Source organism: Rhodamnia argentea, chromosome 1, assembly GCF_020921035.1.
Source record: "Rhodamnia argentea isolate NSW1041297 chromosome 1, ASM2092103v1, whole genome shotgun sequence".
NCBI lineage: Eukaryota > Viridiplantae > Streptophyta > Magnoliopsida > Myrtales > Myrtaceae > Rhodamnia > Rhodamnia argentea.
Genome location: NC_063150.1, coordinates 6,009,317 through 6,032,289, shown reverse-complemented (window position 1 = coordinate 6,032,289; position 22,973 = coordinate 6,009,317). Strand labels below are relative to the sequence as shown.

General features: G+C 39.8%; 2 protein-coding genes across 2 annotated transcripts; one reads left to right on the top strand and one right to left on the bottom strand.

Moving 5' to 3' along the window:
• Positions 1-7,904: 7,904 nt before the first annotated feature.
• LOC115754553 lies at positions 7,905-11,698 on the top strand. Its single transcript, XM_030693606.2, has 8 exons — positions 7,905-8,321; positions 9,378-9,411; positions 9,591-9,821; positions 10,195-10,284; positions 10,794-10,859; positions 10,963-11,054; positions 11,162-11,209; positions 11,296-11,698. The coding sequence occupies exons 1-8, from the start codon at positions 7,978-7,980 to the stop codon at positions 11,411-11,413; spliced, it is 1,023 nt and encodes a 340-aa protein (XP_030549466.1). The 5' UTR covers positions 7,905-7,977; the 3' UTR covers positions 11,414-11,698.
• Positions 11,699-18,231: 6,533 nt separating this feature from the next.
• LOC115754554 (polyubiquitin 8) lies at positions 18,232-22,104 on the bottom strand. The gene is made up of 2 exons (XM_048277128.1): positions 21,572-22,104; positions 18,232-19,006 (listed from the first exon to the last, which is right to left on the bottom strand). The coding sequence occupies exons 1-2, from the start codon at positions 22,037-22,039 to the stop codon at positions 18,380-18,382; spliced, it is 1,095 nt and encodes a 364-aa protein (XP_048133085.1). The 5' UTR covers positions 22,040-22,104; the 3' UTR covers positions 18,232-18,379.
• Positions 22,105-22,973: the final 869 nt, after the last annotated feature.

Sequence of the window (22,973 nt, the reverse complement as noted above, 5' to 3'; positions counted from 1 at the left end):
GGTTTGTTATAGAAGGCCAAGAAGAAAAAGTATGTCGACTTTTGAGATCGATAAGTGGCCTTAAGCATTTTTCGAGACAATGGTATATACGTTTTCATAATGCCATAATGCCATATGATTTTGTAATTTTTTATGAAGATCATTGTGTATATATATATATCAAAAGATCCAAAGATCAATTTGTGATCTTATCATTATATGTTAATATTACCGGAAGCAATATGGAGTTTATCAATACAGTTGAGAACTGGTTATGTGCCAATTTTGAAATTAAGGATATGGGTGAAACTACATATATTCTTGGAGTTCGTTCAAAGAGATCGTTATCTTTTTTACAAGAGACTTATATAAGTAAAGTCTTTGAACGATTTTTATGCAATATCGTAAACCCATAAATACTCCTATTGCGAGAAGTGAAGGACTGAGCCGTAGAATGTGTCCCAAGACTCCATAAAACAATAAATGAATGGAAAGTATTCCATATGCTGATGCTATGGAAAGCTTAATGTACGCTATGATACGTACAAACATGATGTTTGCGATGCATTTGGAATGGTGAGTAGATACCAATCCAATACAGATCAAGCACATTGGACTACCGTCAATAGAACCTTGAGATATATGAAGGGTACTGTCAATTATTCGCTAAGTTATCAAGGTAATGATCTGCGCCTTGTAGGCTATACTAATGATGAGTAAGGAAGAGGTTTAGATGAAAGGAAATCTACCTCTGAACTTGTGTTCTTGTTAAATGATGTTGTCATATCATGGAGTAGTAAGAAACAAACGTGTATAACCTTATCCATGATCAAAGCCAAATTTGTGGCATTATCAGTAGCAGTACAAGACGATGTTTGGCTTAAGAGATGTTTGGATCAAAGAGGTGTTGCTAAAGATGTTGCAAGTTAATTATTGGTTAATTGTGATAGCCAAGCAATAATAGCTTACAATAAAGATCCATTGCCAGAACAAACATATAGACACAAAGTCTAAATTTGTGAAAAACATGGTTGTACGAAGATATGTGAACTTCCAATATGAATTTACATATAGAATGATAGCAGATCCTATGACGAAGACAATTCCTAGAGAAGTTTTTCGTAGACATGTGAAATCTCCGGGAATGCGTAGAAGTTGAAGTATGGATATTTATATTTCCCAAAGTTCACAGTTAATAGTATTTGTTATTATTATTGATGCCTATGAATCAGTACGATATTTATGCTTGTTAATGCTTAGTGCATTATTTTGAGAATGAATGTCAAACGGATAAGAGATTAACCCATTCACACGGGTAATCGTCTCTATTTACTGTGTGATAAATAGAGTTAAGATAATTTTAAGCTTGTTATCTAGGTAATAATTTAGAGCTCAAGATTAAAATACGGATGTTGCCTTAACAGAGTGTCAAGATGAGGTCATAATGTTTATTATATCCGAAAGTGAAATAACCATCATATTTCACTTTATCCGTCTTTAAATGCCAAATATGAATTATGATGGATTCTTTCAAAGAAAGTAGATATGTGAATTCAAGTTAGACATTTAGTATGTCCGGACTATCATCCGTACGGTATTAAGTGAAAAGACATACGATTTATGAAAAATGAGTGAATACCGTAATACGTATTTCATACATATGCATAAAACGACCAATAAGAATTGGCAAAAGTTTTGATCTCGACTTTTAAACCGTGTGAGACTCTTGAGGATAAAATTCCTCAAATTAGTCCCCTCACAACTCTTATTTACTCTCAAGATTTTTATTCAATATTTGCTATCTTAGAGTGTTGCCAATGGTTATGAAATTGATTCGATATAACAGGACATTTCTAAAAAAACAAGCCGGACTGAAATTGAGAGATTTAAGAGGAAGATCAATTTGTTTTGATATCACATTATATCTTTGTATTCACAAGTCGATCAATTATTTTTATTTGAGTTTAATCATAGTCGTGAATACAATGAGTACACGATACTTAAAGAGATCAAGAAAGATATGAAGTAAATGTGACCGATTGATCTAGAATGTTGCATATTGAATCTACTCTGAATTAATGTGTCCATTTTGAGATGTTATATACTCACAATCGATGTATGGTAAGGAGCTCTCGTAGTAAGCTGGTCGAACGGATTATTTGTTGATATGAACTTTACAAAGAAGAGAGAGTTGTGTTTAGCCCTTCATGAGAGAGTGAGAGATGTTGGGTTTTATGGGTGTATGCAAATGCGGTGATCCTCCCAAGTAGGCTATCCCAACCCTTTACCAAAAGAATAACTGCCAGAGGCAGTTACTTGTGTTTGAAAAGGGAGATAACTACTAAAGACAGTTACCAATTTATAACGTGATAATAATCACATTTCTTCATACATAACTCTTTCTCTCTCTCTCTCTCTCTTAGTATGTTCATTATGCAGTGAAGAACAGTAACAAAGAAAACAAAATACGTTGCTTCTTGCTTCTCCACTTCGAAACGTCAAACGGATGACGACCTCTCAAGGGCTGCATCGGCGACATTTAATCTGTGAAATCCCGAGGTATAACCATTACGTGATGTACTTCTCCAATCGGTGAGAAGTAAATTCTTGAGCTATGAATTTCATGTAATCCGCTAAGTATGTATTCGGGATGCGTTTCCTTCGGTGAATATTGTTAATCCGTAGTTGCACATATAGTGCAGCTCGATATGTTGGATTCGATAAATGTAACTTTATTGAGTTTGTTTTACATTTCTTAGTTTCTGATGAACCGCCCTTGCGCAACGGATGACTTAGTAAAGGCGATTCTCATGCTTATATGTACTGAATTCTTGTTTCAACGATTTTGCGAGTGATTCTGAAAATTTGCTATATATTTAAGAACTTGTGGATACTCGAATTTGAGTTTGCGCTGGAGTTTTGATCCGTTTTCAATTGAGCTCAATGACAAATCAAACTTCAAGGGCATGAACTAGAGCTCATATATTCACTTTGGCAATAAGGAAAAGTAAAAACTCGCCGGCAAATATATACTCGTAGTTTACAACATAGTTAAGCTTTAATAATTAATGGGAACCACAATCCAATTACACCAAATGGCGGTAATAGAGAAGGCTATTTACAAAACAAAAGCACAACTCAGAGCCGTAGTGCGGCGAAGAAATTCGAAAGGAGAAATTGAGCCGAACAAGCATGGGATCTAGGTGAACTCTATATTTCCTCGGAAGCAAGTTTGAGGCGCGTATGCGTGCCAATATTGCATTTTTATGGTTATGTACGATTGATCAACTTATCATGTGGCCATTGTAAAAGGTCGATTGCGCTTATCATCCACCATACTCAAATGGTAATTATATGTTGGTTTTGTCCTTCATTTAGTTTCAAATTGTAGAAAAATCATGCTTTGCTCGAATTCTATAACGCTGCCAAAAGTTGTTAAACTTTGCAAAGATGTACTCGGTTTCTTGGGCAGAGTCACCCTCACCTTCCTTCGTATCTCTTGTACTTGAAGATGTTAGAACTAAGCCTCCATTGTGAATATAAATGATCTAAATCATGTAATTAAGTAGAAGTGAATTAGATGTTTTATGGCCCAAATAAGACAAAATTGCCACTTCGTAGGGCGTCTTTTCTTACGTGCAGACACCCGAAATTCTCATTTTCTCTTTCCTTTTGAACACGAAAATAGTCTTGCCCATGCGTTTGGCAGCCTTTTGGAATACGGAATTATGAGAACACGAAAGACAATTGCATTCAATTTCAAGGGCAAAAAGATACCTTGAGTGTTAATATTTGTATACTTGAATAATTTTTTTGAAATCGCTTAAGTGTGAATTTTTTTAAAAAATGATTATTTGAATGCCAATTCCAGTAAGCGTCACCGGAAATCTTATGTGGCGTCTACGAGGCTCGTTTGAGGATCCCAATTAGCAATTAAAAAAAAAGCCAAACAATTAATAAAAAAAATTCCACCTAATATTAAAAAAAATTAAAAATAGTTTAAAAATAGCTAAAAAAGCATCAGGACGTAGCATTTCTATCTGCAAATGACAAAGCAATCTCCATCACTTTTATCTACAAAAACATCAAAATTTACTCACTTATTTATACTGAAAAAATAAAAAGAAATTAGAAATTACGCTAAATAACTAAATAAAAAAATAAATAAAGCCAGGCCTCGTTGCTTCCCCACCGTCGTCGATTAGGCCCCACCTATCGCCGGCAATAGCCCTCACGGCAGCCAGGTTTTCTTTTCACCTTTTTATTATTTTTAACTTATTTTTAATTTTAAGACTGAATTTTTTAATAGGAATTGCCACATGGACTTTTTTAAAATAAAATTTCCACGTGGATTGATTTTTTTTTTTAAATTGCCAAGTGGATCCACATGGACTTATAAATGACGTAGATTTTAGCCAGAATTTCTTGTCACTAGCACTAAAGTGATCATTTTTTTTTTCCGATTTGGCACTTAAATGACCAAAAAATATATATATTGACACAAAGTGAGCGCCGTACACAAATATTGACATTTGAGGTATCCTTTTGTCCAATTTCAAGTTGGGATTTTAAAAAGATCAAATCGATGTTTTCAGTGTTTTCTTCCCACATGAGAGGGGGAATTGGAGATCTCTCACAGCCAAATGTGGAGTTGATTTAGTAGACAATTTACTTAGTAGATATATCATATCGATTAGTAAATAATTTTATTACGTGAAACGTATGATAGAGAGAATACTATATATAATAATAATTTATTCATTTCTACGCTTAAAATCTACTTGATGTGGCGAATATGTCCTTTTTGTTATTGTAATAGCAAAGGGTAGTTATAATCATTTATAGATTTTTTACTCGCTTATCAATATTTTAAGTATTATAAAATCTTTCGACAAAAAAAAATGTAATTATAAAATCTTCACTTCATGACTATAATCACAATGTAATATTGTAAGTATCATTTATACAATGTAATTCTTTCCTTAACAATATACTTCTTTGCTTAAATCTCTTGTGAGATCCAACAGATGTAAATTTTAACATTGCCAAAATTACATCTATTAGAAAATATAATTCTTCTGCTGGCACAAAAGTACATTGTTTCTCAGTTGGAAACAATCAATCACTATATTACTTTTTTTTTTTTTTTGTCCAAATCACTATATTACTTCGTATACCACATACTTTTGCAAGATTCGCATTCTAAAAGTTTTTGTTTTTCACAAATCAATTTTTTTGTTTCATGAAAACTTATAATAAGAACACAGCTATTCTCATTCTCATTTTCACTAAAAAAAATTTGAAAAAAAAATTCACGAATCAAATGGGCTCCTCAGTCATCAAAGCTTGAGATGTCATATAGTGGTTTCCTATTTACTCCAAGTGCTGCATTCATATCACATCACATGCTTTCTGACTAGAATATGTCAAATCAATTTTTTTGTTTCATGAAAACTTATAATAAGAACACAGCTATTCTCATTCTCATTTTCACTAAAAAAAATTTGAAAAAAAAATTCACGAATCAAATGGGCTCCTCAGTCATCAAAGCTTGAGATGTCATATAGTGGTTTCCTATTTACTCCAAGTGCTGCATTCATATCACATCACATGCTTTCTGACTAGAATATGTCATCTTGCGCTGACAAAAATAATTAGAGGTAACACCACCAAAATTCTCAAAATTTGGTATAACCGTGCAACATTCACGCTAAATTGTCATATTTTGTTTCGGAGCCCTTCTTTAGTGTTATCTAGAGAGTTGTCTGAGCTGTCTCCTCCGTCCTTTTGCTTTTTAAAAGCTCAAAATAGGTCCTCGATTTCCCATGCAGACAGGATAGGATGACGGGTCTGGACTGAGTTTGGCAAGAAATTAGGGATTTTATCAGATTTTTCGAAACTTGAGGAAGTTTTTAGGGCAAAATTAGCAAATCTTAGCAGATTTCTTAATCTAAGATCTTGGTGATCTAAGATGTGACACGAAAATTAGATTAGGGTAAATGTGATATTGTTGTATAGTTTGAGATTTTTTACTATGCGAAAGTTAATTTGGAGCGAACACGACATGCTGCATTAATTTGAGATTCTTTTTTGTAAGGGACTTTGAACGAGTTTGTACCGTGTCTTGGTGGTTCAACTAATGCTGTCCGTTTCCGGATTTCTATCTCATGAGAAATGATTCACGTGGTCATATTGTCACCATGGCTCTTGTTTTCATTGATGATGTGACAGTGGAGAGGACCCAATTGGGCAAACCGAGCTTCGAGTCATTTGTCTTAATTGAGAAAATAAAAAAAATAAAAAATAAAAAAAAGGAAGGAAGGAGACGGAATCTAGAAAGCATTATTAATTCAAGAACCAAAATTTCGATTTCATTGAACTAATCCGAGAACCATGCACATACCCACACAATTCCTTTGTTAGAAAAAATTATCAAAAAAATAAAATAAATCTAAACGTATTATTTTTGCCAATTCATTCTTAAAATTTTTTATTATGCAAATTAAACTTTTTCATATTTTATCAATTGAATCCATCCAACTAATTGTAGTCGGAAATTGCTTTCACGTAAATGTCGGCCATCTTACGTGGCACAACCGATATTGACATAGACAATTATTTCAAAATTTATTATTATTATTTTCTTATTTATTTTTTATTTTCTTTGTTTTTTTTTAATTGTGGAAGACAAGAGCCGTGATGCCCTATCAGACCGCTGCGATCACCATGATGTGCTCGCCAGCTAGTTGGCCTCACCTAGACCATTGCAATCGCTGGTGAGACTGCCTTGCCCACATCTGGGCTAGGCTGGCCTCGCCCGCACTCGATGACATACTAGCAATTCTCTCCTAGTTTTCGGTGAGGGCCCAACCACCATAAAAAAAGAATTAAAGAAGAAAAAAGAAAGGAAAGAGATTTAAAAAAATTTAATAAATACATGAGTTCGAAAATTTTTTAAATAATATTAAAAATTGTTCACGTCACACGGCCGGCGTTCACGTCATCGATTTCCGATCAAAATTGACTGGATGGACATAATTGACAAGATATGAAAAAGTTTAGAGCTCAATTTACATAATTAAAAAATTTAAGATTGAATTGGTAAAAAGTACAAGAGGTTTAGAATTTTTTTTTTTTTTTGGTAATTTTTCCAAAGATAGGGTGACGATACGAACTATACAGATATCCTCTAACCAAATCATCAAAATGCGATTTTCGGCACGAGCCGATTGCACGCCGTCTCTCGACGATACTCGCAGTAAAAGAAAGGGCATAGCCTAGCAGTCCACACCAACTGGGAAATCGCAGCAGAAACAGAGAGAAACATGGGTCTACTGGGTTTTGCTTCAAGGGCTATGTTTTGAGAGGGGCAAATTCGGGTTTGCAATTTGTAAATAAGGGCAATATGGGAAATTGAAAGATTTCGTTAATTCACGTCTCGGCATTTCGACCAGCCTTGTTGGCCTTTCAGCTTTTCCAACGTAGCATCCGGCCAAAGGAGTTTAAAAAACGAAAAGCTAAACCAAACGCATGGTTAAAAAAGTAGTACAACGAAAGCTCGCAAGTCGAACTCAATTTCTACTTTTGCCTTTATTTTTCTTCCTGGCCTTCCGTCTACGAATAGCACCAGATGCGAAACTTGGAGGGCTAATCCCACTTCGGATTTGGACTCAAACCTTCGTCTCTTTGCCCTTTATCGCTTTCAAGAGCTTTCTGTCGTCGCTCTCTGTGAAGATGAGGTCCCAAAAACGTCAATCCCCGACCCGTACCACCGTCCCCTCCTACTTTGCTTGACCATTTAAAACTCCAAACGATTCTCCAAGATCCATACCAGAAGGTCAAAAGCTACCATTCCCTCCATCGGGACCCCTCGCTAAATCCCCAACTCTCTCACATCAGCTCCATAAAACCCCCAACCCCCCCCTCGAAACCAATGAGCCCCCACCCGTATTCAATTCCCTCTTCTCTGGCACATTCCGTCGAACACGTCTCTTGGGCATGGGGCTGGACGTCGCCTGGTACGACTTCGTCTGCTTCGGCATTGTGGGCGTCGCGCTTCTCGGGTCCCTGTGGCTTATCTGGAGGAAAGAGGGCGCTTGCCGGTGCGACGACAACAGCTTGTACGAGAGCTTGCTCGTGGGTCGGCCCGAGAGTGATGGGTCGATGCAGGGCTCCGTCCCGAAGAGCCACGTGGGCTCGTCGCAGCTCTGGACCAGCTGCTGGCGTGGGGTTCACCCGGGCTGGCTCTTGGGGACGCGGCTCTGCTCGTTCCTGATATTGGCCGGGTTCATGTTCAAGGATATCGATGACTGGGGCGTGAGCGTGTACATCTATTACACCGAGTAAGTCCTCCTCCTTGACGACGACGCCGGCGTCATAATGATGTCGGTAATGTTAATCTAGCTGATTTAGTTGCTTTCAGTATGGGCACGTGAAAGCAAAATCTTATCTTTGGGGAGTTTGATCACTACAGAGCAAGAATCTTCCGGTGCTCGGCGAAACCAGATTCAGATTTTCAGTTTCAGCTCAGTGAAGTTTAACTTGATTACGTCGCCTTGAGAATAGTCAAGAGCAGTAGCCACACCAAATTAACTTCTTTGCCCTTTTAGTTAGGTTTCGCTCGTTGCCAAGTGGACGGTCATGATCAATGCACTTGGCCGCGCACAGGCCACGTGTAACCTTGAGCACAGTTGATTGTATTTGTCAGTGTCAGTGGGATTAAAACTATATGACATAGTTTAGTAGATTAGAGGTCACTATGGCGGCTGGTTGGTGGATTTTCTTTTTGACTAGGCCAAGTATTTAGTTTAGCCCATCAGCATGTCCTGGATCTTACGAGCTTGCAAATGGCAGGTGTGATTCTTGGACCTAGTGAGTTCTTAGCGGACCAGTTTGATCGAGAAAGTTCAATAACATAAACAGAAAAGTTTGGTGGCAGGAAGTTGACTTTGCTTTGCTCCATTGCTGCTTGACATTCTTGCCGAGGACGGGCCTCACGCATTGTATTTTATACGCAGTAAATGGAATTTCCCCTTTCAGTCATGTACCTTCTTTGGTGGTGAAATGGAAGCTTGCTAATATGCCAAAAATGGGAGAGTCACTTCATATTTAATACGGTTGTTTGGATGGGCTAAGGGGTTACTCTGCTTGTGTTTGGACTTTGTTGTTGTGTGAGCTTGAAGTTCTGCTCAATTTAATTAAGACCATTTAGCTGCAAACTCAAATGTCATGGAAGATTTCAAGATCAACAAATATGGATCTCAGACAGGCTATAATGGCCAAATTCATATATTTCCGTTTCATTTTTAAAAGTTTCTAACTGAATGTTCCCATTACCAATGCATTGTCAACAATGTTTGCTCATTGATTTTCTGTGACTCTTGGTTCAACATTTTCAGGTGGACTTTCACTCTAGTTATGATCTATTTTGGGGTAAGCTGAATATCCTCGTTTTTGTTTTAATTTCTAGTAAATCAGATTAGTGATTTGCGCAATAAATTGTTAAATCCTGCAGATCCTGGAACTTTAAGATGATCCATTACAAAGTGCGTACTTATCTACTTTATAGAGTATCTTAAATCTCACAAGTGAAAATGAAATGTTTGCTATAGGTAGGGTCTGTTGTGTCTGCATATGGGTGCTGGATGTATCACATGCCATCTCCTTCTACAAATGGATCTGGGAGTGAGTTCAAGAGGGATTTGGAAGAGAGTAGGACAACTGCTCCTAACCCAGATGCAGAACAAGAAGCCAGGGGCTCCAGGTTGAGACGCCACTACACTGAAGAGGAGATCCTGCAAAGAGCAGGATTTTGGGGATATCTGATGCAAGTTTTATATCAGGTGGGGCCATCTAAGTCAACTTCATTGAACAGATTATAGATGTTTATAATCTGCATTGACGACCTTCTTTGGTCAGTTTTCTTAGGTTATCTTTTTTGGTTCTGAGTTATACTGGTTAACTGTTTGTCTTTCTGAATCTGTTCTTCTTTGCCACGACCTGTGTGTCTTATCCATTTAATCTTTGCAAATTTCACGACTCCTACTACACGACGAAATTTTTTTTGGAATTGATGATAGCATATGTTCTGCTTTTCTTGCTGGCTTAAACTGATGTTAGCTAGTGCGATATCAAATGATTGTTCAGGCCCTTCATTTTGATTGGCGTGCCTTATAGTTGCTTTGTCAACTGATATTGATTATCCTTGATCTCCAGACTTGTACAGGAGCTGTAGTCATGACAGATGTTGTCTTTTGGTGCGTGATAGTCCCGTTCTTGTCTACAGCACGTCTTGGCCTGAATGTGGTGAGTGCCTTCTCCATGTACACTATGCCTGAAGACCAGTTATTTCATTTGCGTCTCTCAAGTTTTCCGCACTGCAGTTCCTGCAACCTCCTAACAGGTGATGCCTTTATGTGTTTTCATTTGCATCTCTCAAGTTTTCCGCACTGCAGTTCCTGCAGCCTCCCAACGGGCAATGCCTTTATGTGCTTAAGTACAAGGGGCTCAAATTGTGTATTGGATGCTCTACTGGTTTTAAAAAAAAAAAAAATGTTTTCCTGCCTTTTAACTTATGCATCGCAAGTTTAGTCCATGACCAAAAAACACTGCAATTTGTTGTAGTTGCAAATTGGGTGACATAGACATCTCTACAGAAAGTTGGATGCATGCTCAATACGATTGTTTGTTTTGCACTGATCTTCGGAGCATCTTGCACCTCATCAGTTGATGATTCTTTTGAGGGCTGGCTCTTAACTGAAGTCGATGGCCTGATGACAATATCTCTTCTAACATATGCCATCTCTTCTTGGCAGTTGATGGGGTGCATGCACACCCTGAATGCCTTCTTACTCCTAGTTGATACTGCACTCAACAGTCTTGTAAGTATTGCATACCAGGAGCATATCCATGAAATATCTTAGCTTAATACACTCTGGATCTGCTTCACCAGCTTCTAATCCTTTTTGGCATCTAACGTTCCAGCCATTCCCATGGTTCCGGTTCGTATACTTCATGCTCTGGAGCTCTATCTATGTCATTTTTCAGTGGGTCATCCATGCCTGTGGTTTTTCATGGTAAAGCTAGTTCTCTACAGCTTCTTCCTTGCTTCTCTCCATAGACTTAGATTTTTTTCTTCTGTCTATTCGATGATGATTTTCTTACATAAGTTGAGCCTCTCCAGGTGGCCCTATCCATTTCTTGTCCTATCGACACCGTGGGCTCCTCTATGGTATATTTATCTTCTCCCGACTGTCTTTTCTTTTATCCTTGAATAGATCAATGGACGTGTTCTACTGATTCTGTTTATTTCTGTAGGTATTTTGTCCTCGCAGTTCTTCACATTCCTTGCTACAGCATATACGCTCTGATCATAAAGGCGAAAAATTCTTTTCTTCCCAGATTGTGTCCCCATTGTTTTGTGAGGTCGGGTTAGCTTCATTCTCTGCATCACGCCTTCTCCTTCATCGAAAGTAGTACCTCCATTTTACAATTCCTAGTCTTTTAGTTTCTTCCTTTTTGGCTCAATTGCCTTACATGCTACGAGACTTCATGCGTACGAGGAGGGTCGAGTCTCGAATCCTTTTCCTCCTGATTTGTGATTCGCCCTGCTGGGGGACAGTCTAGAGTTGATCAATTGCTCAAACTTACATTGTATCTGCCAAACTAGTGTCTAACTATCATTTTCTTTCCTAAATAACAAAACCAGTTCAATTACTTTCTTTTCATTCGCGTTCTTCTGTTGTCGACTACTTTCAACCTCATGATCCCATAACCCGTCTGACCGCTGCCTCATTGCTTTCTTGCTCCCGAGAGCTTCGAACAGTTTCTATCGGACCGGCATTTCCCGAAAACACCACTTACCCCTGACTCCACTATTTCCTTTCCCATGCAACGTCAATATATTTTAACCAAGTTGCGGGTGCAATTTGTATTATAGAATTAATTTAGAGAAGGCGACGTTAAGGTAGAAGTCAAGATGATTGCTTTGAAGGTGCGAATGAATCGAGAATGCGTATCCAGCATTTCATTTGTGGAAAACAATGACCACAACTAAATACAACGGAACAGGACCAATTAGGACAATCCATCCAACAGGATAACTACCGGAATCAGACACAAAGTAATCGTAGTGGAAACAGCGAAGAAACATACAAAAACCGAACATTCTGAGTTTCTGAGACGCAGTTGAATAGAGAAGAGAACAGATAGAGAGAGTTATGGCCACTCCACAGAGAATTGCAGGTCTCGTGTTTGTGCTCCTTTGCATTGGCAACGTCGCGAGAGGCACCCCGACACGAAACAAACGTTCGAACACTGTAACGTAACCACGTACCAAGCCGGTGATCCTTTTGCCTATTAGCTTAGCATGCGTTCTTTCGGCCTTAGAGACCGTGACGCCCAATCACCTAGGTTACAATTATAACGCAACATCTCCTTATCCGGTGGCAGCTGCCTATGGTCACGCAGCTTGCAATCAAGCGCTTTCCTATCCCGACTGCGCCACATGCATCCGTTCAGTGAAAGCACATTTGCTTGGTGATTGTCCTAGCAATGTCGGGGCGCAATTAGTCCTCCACGATATAGGAATGAGGTACGAACGGTACTCGTTCACCGACTGATCGACCAGCAGCTCGCGACAAGCTAATTGAATCTTCATTTTCTTTGTGCTATATCTGGATTTCCATTGCACACATTCGGACTTTCGCAAATAACAATTTATCTTCGATCGGGGTTTTCTTTACGGGCTCAAACTCGAGATATATATTTTCAATAGGTCACAGGTAGCTCCTTTGTGCGATTAGCAATTTTTTGACAGGGAAAAGTAACATTCTGACTTACGAGAAATGGGTTCTATGTAGTTTTAGTGTGCTTTGTTAATGGTGACTGATTATGATGGGAAAATGCTATTTCCACAGCTACATTTGCTTAGGCCTCAGCTCTTTACTTTTGAGAAACCATATGATACAACCATTAGTGAATTGTGCCAAGTTCTGAACCAAAAAAGAATAGTGGCCAGCTCAAACAGTGCTTTGCAAAAATTACCTTTCCTATTCCTTCTTTTGTGTATTCACGGATAAATTACAGTTCTCAGTACCACAAAATTTCAAGAATCGAGTTAGATGGAGGAAGACAAATTCAGCGTGGATTATCAGACTAATCTCAATCAATTGAACTGCTCATGTTCTTCTGTTTTTACCGTTGTAACCAATCACAAACTCTTCCCACAGAATTTGAGGAACTGTATGCTTCATATCCTCAAAATTTTTTAGGAGATACGTGCATGAATAATGCTTTAGAAGCCGATAAGTATATTATGCAATGGGTTGCGCTGTTGATGTGGTGCATCGGCGATTCATAAAGCGGCACGTCGACTATTGATAAAGCTTGCGTAATATGTATCCCAGTAAACTTTTTGTCGTTTTAGGTTCGAAGTTCCAACCCGCCAAGTAGAGGTGTTAATATGGGTTAGCCAAACTCTAATAAACAGGTTGTTAATTGGTATGAATTTTAAGTTTAATAATATGGGGATTGTAAATGGATTTGTCGTTAAACCCGTTTACAACTCATTTAGCTAGACAAATCCAACTCATTTACAATTCACTCGGTTTGTAAAATTTATCATTTTATATTTTTCAAATTTCGAATTTTGTTTTTCTATAAGTAAAAGAAAGAAAGAAAAATTAATAATAAAATTAAAAACATTATAATTGTTCAAAGGAGTAGAATGTCATGGCTGACCACCGCTGCCTTCTCCGGCCGCCGGAGAAAAAGGAAAAGAACATAGAAAATAAAAATAAAATAAAATAATATTTTTTAAAAAATTAAAAACATTTACTAGATTTGTGTTGTATGAAAGTGTTTTAGTAATATCATTTTTTTAATAAGCTTTAATAAACAAATATTCTATAATTTGGTTATATATAAAAGTGTTTAACTAATACGGGTTAGGTCGGGTATGGGTTGGACCATACCCGACTCGACCCACCCGCATTTGACACCTCTACGACCAAGGTAGTTCATAGTATGTATGGATCAATCCGGTCACACTAGTAATATATCATCAGCTGAGCTCGCCTAGTCACTACTAGTGTAACCAATTAGCTTGGCCACTAAACTAGGTCGATACTACATACTATAAGGTAAAATGATACAAATGGTCCTTGAATTTTGACCCAACGTGCAATGTAATCCCCGAACTTCTAATTTGTCCAATATGATCCATAATCTTTAACACAATGTTCTATACGGTTCATGAACTTTTAATTTAATCAATATGACCTCTGAACTTTTGGAACATATTTAACTTAGTCCATGAACTTGAATCAATGAAAGGACGACATTGAACATCTTCCTATAGTTTAGGGACTAAGTTGAACATATTTCAAAAGTTCGGGGACCACGTTGAATATTGTGTCAAAGTTCGGGAACCATATTAATCAAATTAAAAATTCAAAAACTACATTGTACATTGAGTCAAACTTCAGGAACTACTTGAGTCATTATCCTATACTATAATTTGTAGTTCCTTGTAAATATCCGAGAATTCTTTTGGCTGCTCCAAAATGAATTTGGCTTGAACTGTGCATGAAACATAATAGTAGACTTGTCGATACATGATGGCTGGCTGTGTAGCAATGAGAAATAGTAAACTACCAATTAGACTTCTATAGAGAAAAGCGTTCGCTTTCTCCGCTCCATTTTTTTTTCAATAGTTTCTCATTTATTACAAGCGATATTACAATGTCTTACGATTATTCATCTTGAGTTTCTTCAGGAGGTTCTCAGCATTTTTTTTCCGTGAGATAAAGATTCCTTCATTTTTCTCAATCTTGATACTGAGAAAATAGTGCATCAAGCATAAGTCCGTCATCTCGAATGTATTCATCATTTCTTCTTTCATATGTAGATATATGAGATCATCTACATACAGAGAGATAACAAGAGTGTTAGCATTAACTTGGATCTTGATACACAGATAAACACACACAAAAAGAGTGTCGGCATTAACTTGGGTCTTGATATAAAGCGTTGGCTCGCTCATGCTCCTTCCAAATCATTGCTTGGTAAAATATTCATCAATTTTGCTATGCCACACTCGTGGTGCTTGTTTTAACCCATATAGGGCCTTCTTGAGCTTTAAAACTTTTTCTTGAAGATAAAGCCTTGTCGGTGTTCCACATGTATTTCTTCTTGAAAAAACCCATTTAGGAATGTTGACTTCACACCTAGTTGATGCAACTTCATTATTCTTGTGCTGCTAAGGCTATGAGTGCCCGAATAGTATCGACTGGAGAAAGTTTGTGTAATCGATAACTGGCTATTGCAAGTCCTTCCGCCACTAGCATTGCTTTATGCTTCTGGATTGATCTATATGCATTGAGCTTTGTCTTGTAGACCTACTTTATGCCAATAATATCTTTGTCTTTAGGGCAATCAACCCTCCCGAGTTTCAATTTTCTCAATCATCTTGATTTCCTCATCCATGGCTTTAATCCAAACTTTTTCTTTGGAAGCTGCTATTTAGCTTTCTTATTTTAAGGACATAAAGTTGTATGCTTCATAGGCTTTCCTTAAAGATTTTATCTTTAGTATAGGAGAAAAATGCTTGCAAACGAAGAAAACGTGTTTCCCAGATTTCCTTAGCTTATTCTAGGATTTCACAAAAATGGATCACAGTTTAACACAGACCAATCTCAACCTGAACTCTTGTTCTTCTGTTTTCACTGTAGTAACCAGTCACCAACTCTTCACACAAAACTTAAGGAAATATTTGTTTCACATTCTAGAACTTTGTAAAGGAGATAGGCGCATGTGATTCATGCTTCAGAAGCAGTATTTTATGCATCAATTGCGCTGCCGATGTGGTGTTTGTGGCCTGTATACTAGGATCCGACTAAACTTTTGTTGTTTTCATAGTGAACCTTCCAAATATGACAAGGCAGTTCACATTATATACGGATCAATCTGATTGCACCTGCAAAAATTACAACTCACCGCATGGGAGTGCTGGTAAACAATGTCCAACATATTACCCCAAAAAACAAAAAAACAATGTCCAACAAGCAGAGAACAAAATATTAAAACCCAAAAGGAAGATCCATCCAATAAGACAAACACTAGAATCAGACAACCGGTCACCGTTCAAACAGCGAAGAAATATAGAAAACCAATCCCTTTAAAATACCCACCAAACTTGAATTCCATGGAAACAGTTGAATAGAGGTAAGGGAAGAATAACTAGAGAGAGCTATGGTAACTTCGCAGCACATTCCGGTTTCCTACTTGCGCTCCTTTGCATTCGCAACGTCGTGAGGAGCATCGGTCCGGACATGACCGAAAAGTTCTGGGCCTGTAATTTCGCGACGTTCCAAGCCGATGACCCTTTCGCTTATAGTGTAGCATGTGTTGTTGAACTTTAGAGACCGTGACACCCAACCACTTGGGCTTCAATTATTACACCGAGTCTCCTCCGGAAGCAGTAGTAGCCTACGGCCATGCCACTTGCAATCCAGCAATTACCGCTCCCGACTGCGTCGAGTGTACCAGTTATGTGAAAGCAAAGTTACTCGAACGTTGCCCCAACAGGGTCAGGGGCGCAAGCAATTTTTTAGGATTTCAGTGTGAGGTACGAACAATAACCGTTGATCTGATCGATTGCGCTGCTCGTCAAGAAGCAATCCAAACTCAGCACAATGCTCATTTCCTTATTTATCACGACAAACTTAGATTATTTACTGTTAAAGCCATTTTACACTTCTTTGGTGGCCTAGGGATCTTTGAAAGCGCATACATTTGGAGCAACATCATGTTGGAATGAATTCGTCTCGATTTCAAAGAGAACAAGTCATGTCACCCTATTTTTAGAGGGCCTTTTTATGGTGTTTTCATAGCATAACTAGTACAAAAGTTGCTTTTTCTTGCGACGAAACCTGGAAAAAGCAAACACATATTAGGATGTTTTGCACTTGCTTAAGATTAGAAGCATGATCCGTTGGACTTGGAGACAAGTAATCGAAAAAAAATCGTGTCAAAAGCAGTCTGCATGACTGAAGCTATATCAACGTCAATGAAACAAGACTGTTTCAAAGTTTAGGATAATGTCGGATTGGGCGCTCATATCGTATTTGGCCCGACATTTATTACGAGCACCGCCGACTATCCACAGTTAGATAATGCTCGTTCAACAAATGTTAACCGTCAGATGACAGCAACATATGGAACATTACTGTACCTTAGAAAATTTTCATACTACCTTCCTAGGCTGCAAAGTATGTAACAGCCAGGCATCTTTACAGGTCAAAACAATGCCTAATGCACTAAGTATAATGCCAGGGATCAGGAAATCTGGTGGATCATTAACAGGAAAGATTACCTAAAGTGAGCAATATGAAAGCTTAAAGCAACATAAGAAACAATATCTACAAGCTCTTGCATTCTGGATGCAAGGGATTACTGAAAAAAGATATCCACATCAAGTGTCAAGAAAAGTATTTGAGATCCTTGAATCAGATCAATTATACATTTGGACTTCTATTCAGCCATCTTGGACATCCGACATCACGCCTCATGGCAATAGATTCACATTCTACTACTGAAATTTGCTTGGCTGCAGGACAAGTGCCCCCTCGGAACACCTCATTATCAACTGCAGCTGATGAATTTTGCTATCGACAGTCTCTTACGGCTATTTCACAAGTGCTAACTAACGAACATTTCTGAAACCAGAGTCCACAGCAGATTCATACAAGAAAGAGATGCCGACGACAAACAAGTGTTGCATCCTATTATCAAACAACAAAGACAGCTCCATCTAAAATGAAGCAACTTTGATAAACTATACTATGTAAACCCCTCATACAAAACCAAGAGCATTTGAAAAGAGATTATAGACAATTGGTAGGGTGCATAAGAGACAAACACATACATGAGACCTGGTGCTCTCAGACCTTGTCCAGATATACTCGAGAGTATCAATCTAATCAATTCGTGAATAAAATTTCCATTCAAGGCTACATATTTCCACTATGAGGAGCAAGCGATTAAGGCGAATATCAGCGATGACAGAAAAGCGAATCATTTGAAAACCATCACATCAAATACACTTTTATTACTAGTCTCAATTTTGAATGAATCAAATTTGAGCTCTTCGGGCAGCATAAAGCAACTGCAGTAATGATCAGAAGCACAATCACTCATCAAGGCATTAGAACCAAACTCCGAACGAGAGAAACGAGTCAAGATAGAGCCAAATGGTTCAGGAGGAATCATTCAAAAAGCTAACTTTGAGCTCCAAAATCCGCACTAAAATCCCGCAATCAACATCCGACAGCAACATAAACTAAATCCAGACAAAAATTACCGCTACAGAGTCCACAATATAATTTTCTATCTCTCCATCTCAATCACCACCAGCCTTCTGGTAAACATAGGTGAGGCCGCACTTACCGCAGTAGTGGCGGTCGAAGTGGTTGGCCATGAACGTGCCGGCGCCGCACTCGGCGTTCGGGCACTCCTTCCGGAGGCGCTGGACCTTGCCCGAGTCGTCGACCTTGTAGAACTGGAGGACGGCGAGCTTGACCTTCTTCTTCTTGTGCTTGATCTTCTTAGGCTTGGTGTACGTCTTCTTCTTGCGCTTCTTGGCGCCGCCGCGGAGGCGGAGGACGAGGTGGAGGGTCGACTCCTTCTGGATGTTGTAGTCGGCGAGGGTGCGGCCGTCCTCGAGCTGCTTGCCGGCGAAGATGAGGCGCTGCTGGTCGGGCGGGATGCCCTCCTTGTCCTGGATCTTGGCCTTGACGTTGTCGATGGTGTCGGAGGACTCAACCTCGAGGGTGATGGTCTTCCCCGTTAGGGTTTTCACGAAGATCTGCATCTTCGCCGCCGATGCAGACCCTGAGAGAGATGGTGATGGCCTGTGGGGGAGATCGGCTAGGGTTTGGGTTTTCGCGGTGCAGCGAGGGAGGAGGACGAGGAAAGATCCATACTTTAGGGTTTTGAGAAATGTGGGCTTGGCCTTGGGCTTGTGGAGTTACATTTCTGCCCCCGGGGGCTCGTAGACCGACCTTAATGCACAAATGATTACCAATTTACGATTGATTTTTGTTATTAATTTTCCATATGCTTAGTAACTTTTGATCATAAAAGTTGCATGAGAATTTGTGAAGAAGTCTATGTGCTTCAATATGTGATCCGACAATCGACATTACTCCGTAGATATAGAACAGCAGAAGAGTGCCACAGACATACGAATTCACGTATTTCGCATAGCGATGTTGCCAGGAAGTCCAAAAACTCCCACATCTTTACCTCTTTCTCCAAAAATAGGGCCTCGAGTGGGCATTCGATCACAAACCGTCCCCGCGGAAATTAACAATCGCTTTGAAAGCTAGCTGGGCTGCAATTTGAAGATAGCTCTGTGAATGCAATTGCTTTTGCAATTCATGAACAAACCCCGCGTTGGATTTGTTTTAAGGAATGGCCACACAGAGGCAGACAAAACAACAGAGCCAACGAGAGGATCCATCCAACAGGATGGAAAGTAAGAGAATCAGACAACAACATTCATTGTTGAAATGTGGCGCAGGAGAATAGAAAACCAACCTCTCTGGAACGATGTTTCATAGGCAGTTGAAGAGAGAGTGAAGGAGAGGAACAACTAGAGAAAACTTACTAGAGAAAACTTCGCGACGACTTCCCGGTTTCATGTTGGTGCTCCTTTGGATTTGTAAGGGCCGAAAGACGCGATCCCAGTCCCGATTTCGTGTTGGCGCTCCTTTGGATTTGCAAGGGCCGAAAGATGCGATCCCAACACTATCGAAAAGTTCAACGCCTGTAACCTAGCTTCTAACCCAGGCAATGAGCCTTTCGCTTTGTCCCGTCGGAATAGAGACTGAGACACACCCTGGCTTTGATTATTACAGCTACATGGTTTGCAATCTAGCACTTTCCTCTACCGATCGATCCCTTATGTGAAAGCGCACATTCTCGGTATTTGTCGGAAGCTCCACAAGAAACAAATTGATCTCGACCATTCATTTCTTCATTTCTCAAAACAGAGTAAATGGGTTGCTTCATCAACCATTGACATCAATTGTAGTCGGAGTGCTTATGCTCCTTACAGCTTATGCAAGAACATGACAGGAACCTCACAATCTTGTTTTTCTCGATGCCTCATTTCGACGGAGCTAATTGTATTGGTTGATTGTCTTTAATGGGTGAAGTAACTATTCAGCAACCACACATCACAGTGCTCTGTTCTACTGGTACATTGTTGGTAAAGTTATCGGCTTGCTATCAAATAGAGTACATGTATGGTTCACTTGGGAATCTGAAAAAAACCCACTTACCTGTAAGGAGCGGAGAACGACTGACTGAATGACCGGAAGGTGATTTTCTTGTCCGACAGTAAAAGCTTCTTTCTTTACATTTCATGAGGTTTTGCAGTAAATTACAACAAAGTTTAAAGCTACTAGAGAACAACGGTGCACAAAGTATAACACTGAAAATCAAGAAATTCGGTCAATCACACACAGGAGGAGAACTTTTCAATCTCAAAAGCGAACCTAAAGCAGCAGAGAAGAAAATCTGTTCCAGGTGCAAGAGCTACTAAGTGAAGAAATCATCGCATCTAATGTCAAGATACGCAGTTAGTCCACGAAATATTCGTTTGAATTCACTCTTGAAATGTCAGCACCGCGTCAAACATCAATCCCCATTCTACTACAATAAAAAAGTAGCTGATAAGCGGGAGAGATGCATAGCTCTAATCCGGAGAACCAAATTGATAGCTGCAGCTTATGAATTCCGATGACAGTGGTATCCAAAAATGGAGAGAAGTCACGAAAGGAGCTAATCCGTAGGAGCAAGATGCTTAAGATAAAAGAAGGGCTAAGATTATATTGTTAAACGACAGCAGCTAAGAACTAGAAAGCCAAAGACTAAACACACCCGCCTGCTCATAGTTTAGAGCTTCTTGTCCAGACAGACTCGATACATCAATTCCATTCGTTCTAGGAAACCAGTTCCAACTCAGCTATCGACAAGGCGATGAGCAATCGACAAGCCGAAGAGCTGAGAAAAATGACCAAAAATTATCTGAGTGCACTAATATCCCAGACGGAGATACAAAAGATGTCCTCTCTCTGGCCCGGACAGAACCACAATCTGCAATCCGCATAGAAAACACCAAAAACCACTAGTTTGCCCTATTGAAAGCATCATCGGGCCATTACTACCGCCTTGCATGATTGGATTTTGAAAGAATCTAATGCTTTATCGACTCAACCCCACAAATGCACATCCCAGAAAGCATTCGTGACAATGATCAGAAGCATGTTCATTGACCGAGGCACCAGAATCGAAGTCCAAAAGAAAAGAAATCAAAACGAGCTAGTCAAAGCTAAAAGCAAAATGATTCATAAGGAGGCATTCAAGAAGCTAAATATCAGCACCAAATTTCGACAATTCGGAGCCACAGTGAACACAAGAAGCACCGAGTTACCACAAAAATGGAAGCACCTTGAGCTAAATCAGTCTAATATTACGACTACATACTCCTTAAAACTCTCCATCTCTATGTATATCTCTAATCTCAATCACCGCCAGCCTTCTGGTAAACATAGGTGAGGCCGCACTTACCGCAGTAGTGGCGGTCGAAGTGGTTGGCCATGAACGTGCCGGCGCCGCACTCGGCGTTCGGGCACTCCTTCCGGAGGCGCTGGACCTTGCCGGAGTCATCGACCTTGTAGAACTGGAGGACGGCGAGCTTGACCTTCTTCTTCTTGTGCTTGATCTTCTTAGGCTTGGTGTAGGTCTTCTTCTTCCGCTTCTTGGCGCCGCCGCGGAGGCGGAGGACGAGGTGGAGGGTCGACTCCTTCTGGATGTTGTAGTCGGCGAGGGTGCGGCCGTCCTCGAGCTGCTTGCCGGCGAAGATGAGGCGCTGCTGGTCGGGGGGGATGCCCTCCTTGTCCTGGATCTTGGCCTTGACGTTGTCGATGGTGTCGGAAGACTCCACCTCGAGGGTGATGGTCTTCCCCGTTAGGGTTTTCACGAAGATCTGCATCTTCGCCGCCGATGCAGACGCAGGGAGAGAGGGAGAAAATGTGATGGAGGTGTTGATCGGCTAGGGTTTGGGTTTTTGTGGCGGGGAGAGAGAGAGGAGGACACGTGGGCTTTGCTGGTTACTTGGGCTTGGGCTTTGTTGGATTATAATTTGGTCAGAACCGAGATGGGTCGGACAAGTCCATTTTAATCCCAATTCCCAAATCCCATCTCAAATCACCCGTCGAGGCTCGCGGGTTTCAGCTCATTAAAGGCGTACGTGGCAACACTTTTATTTTAGAAATCAACTTTTGGTCATAAATTAATTTTTCTGCTTCTACTTTGAAGTAGAAATTGATTTTTTTACTTCTGCTCCAGAATTTGATTTCTGATCAGAGAAATTTTGTTTGGTAGCTATCAAAATTTTTCATTTCTGAAATATTATTAACACAGAATCTTTTATGAAAAACTATTATGAGCGGTCGAAAAATTTCTACTTCATTTTTAATTTTTTTAAATATCTTTAAAAAATAATTTTTATTATTTTACTTTTTAAAAATTTTTAAAAAATTATTTATTTTTTACTTTGCGTGGCCGGAGACGGCGGCGGTGGCGGTCACCTGTGGGGGGCCGCAGTGGTCGGCTTTTGGTGGCGGCCGGCTGTGGTCGATAGTTGGCGGCGGGGTGCTATGGTTGGCGGCGAACGAAGGTCGACGGAGGGGCAATCGGTAGATGGCAGCGGTGGGCAATGTCCGACAAAGGTCTATAGTGGGTAGTATCCGCTAAAGGTCTGCAATGGGCGATGGCGAGCCATGGTTGACGGTTGGCAATGGTTGCAGGCAGCGATGGGCGGAGGTCTGTCGGCGGTGGTAGGCGACAACGGTGGTCGACGGTTGGGAATGGGGGGCGGCGGCAGCTTGTGGTCAACAGTGGTGGCGGCGAACGGAGGCAAGCAT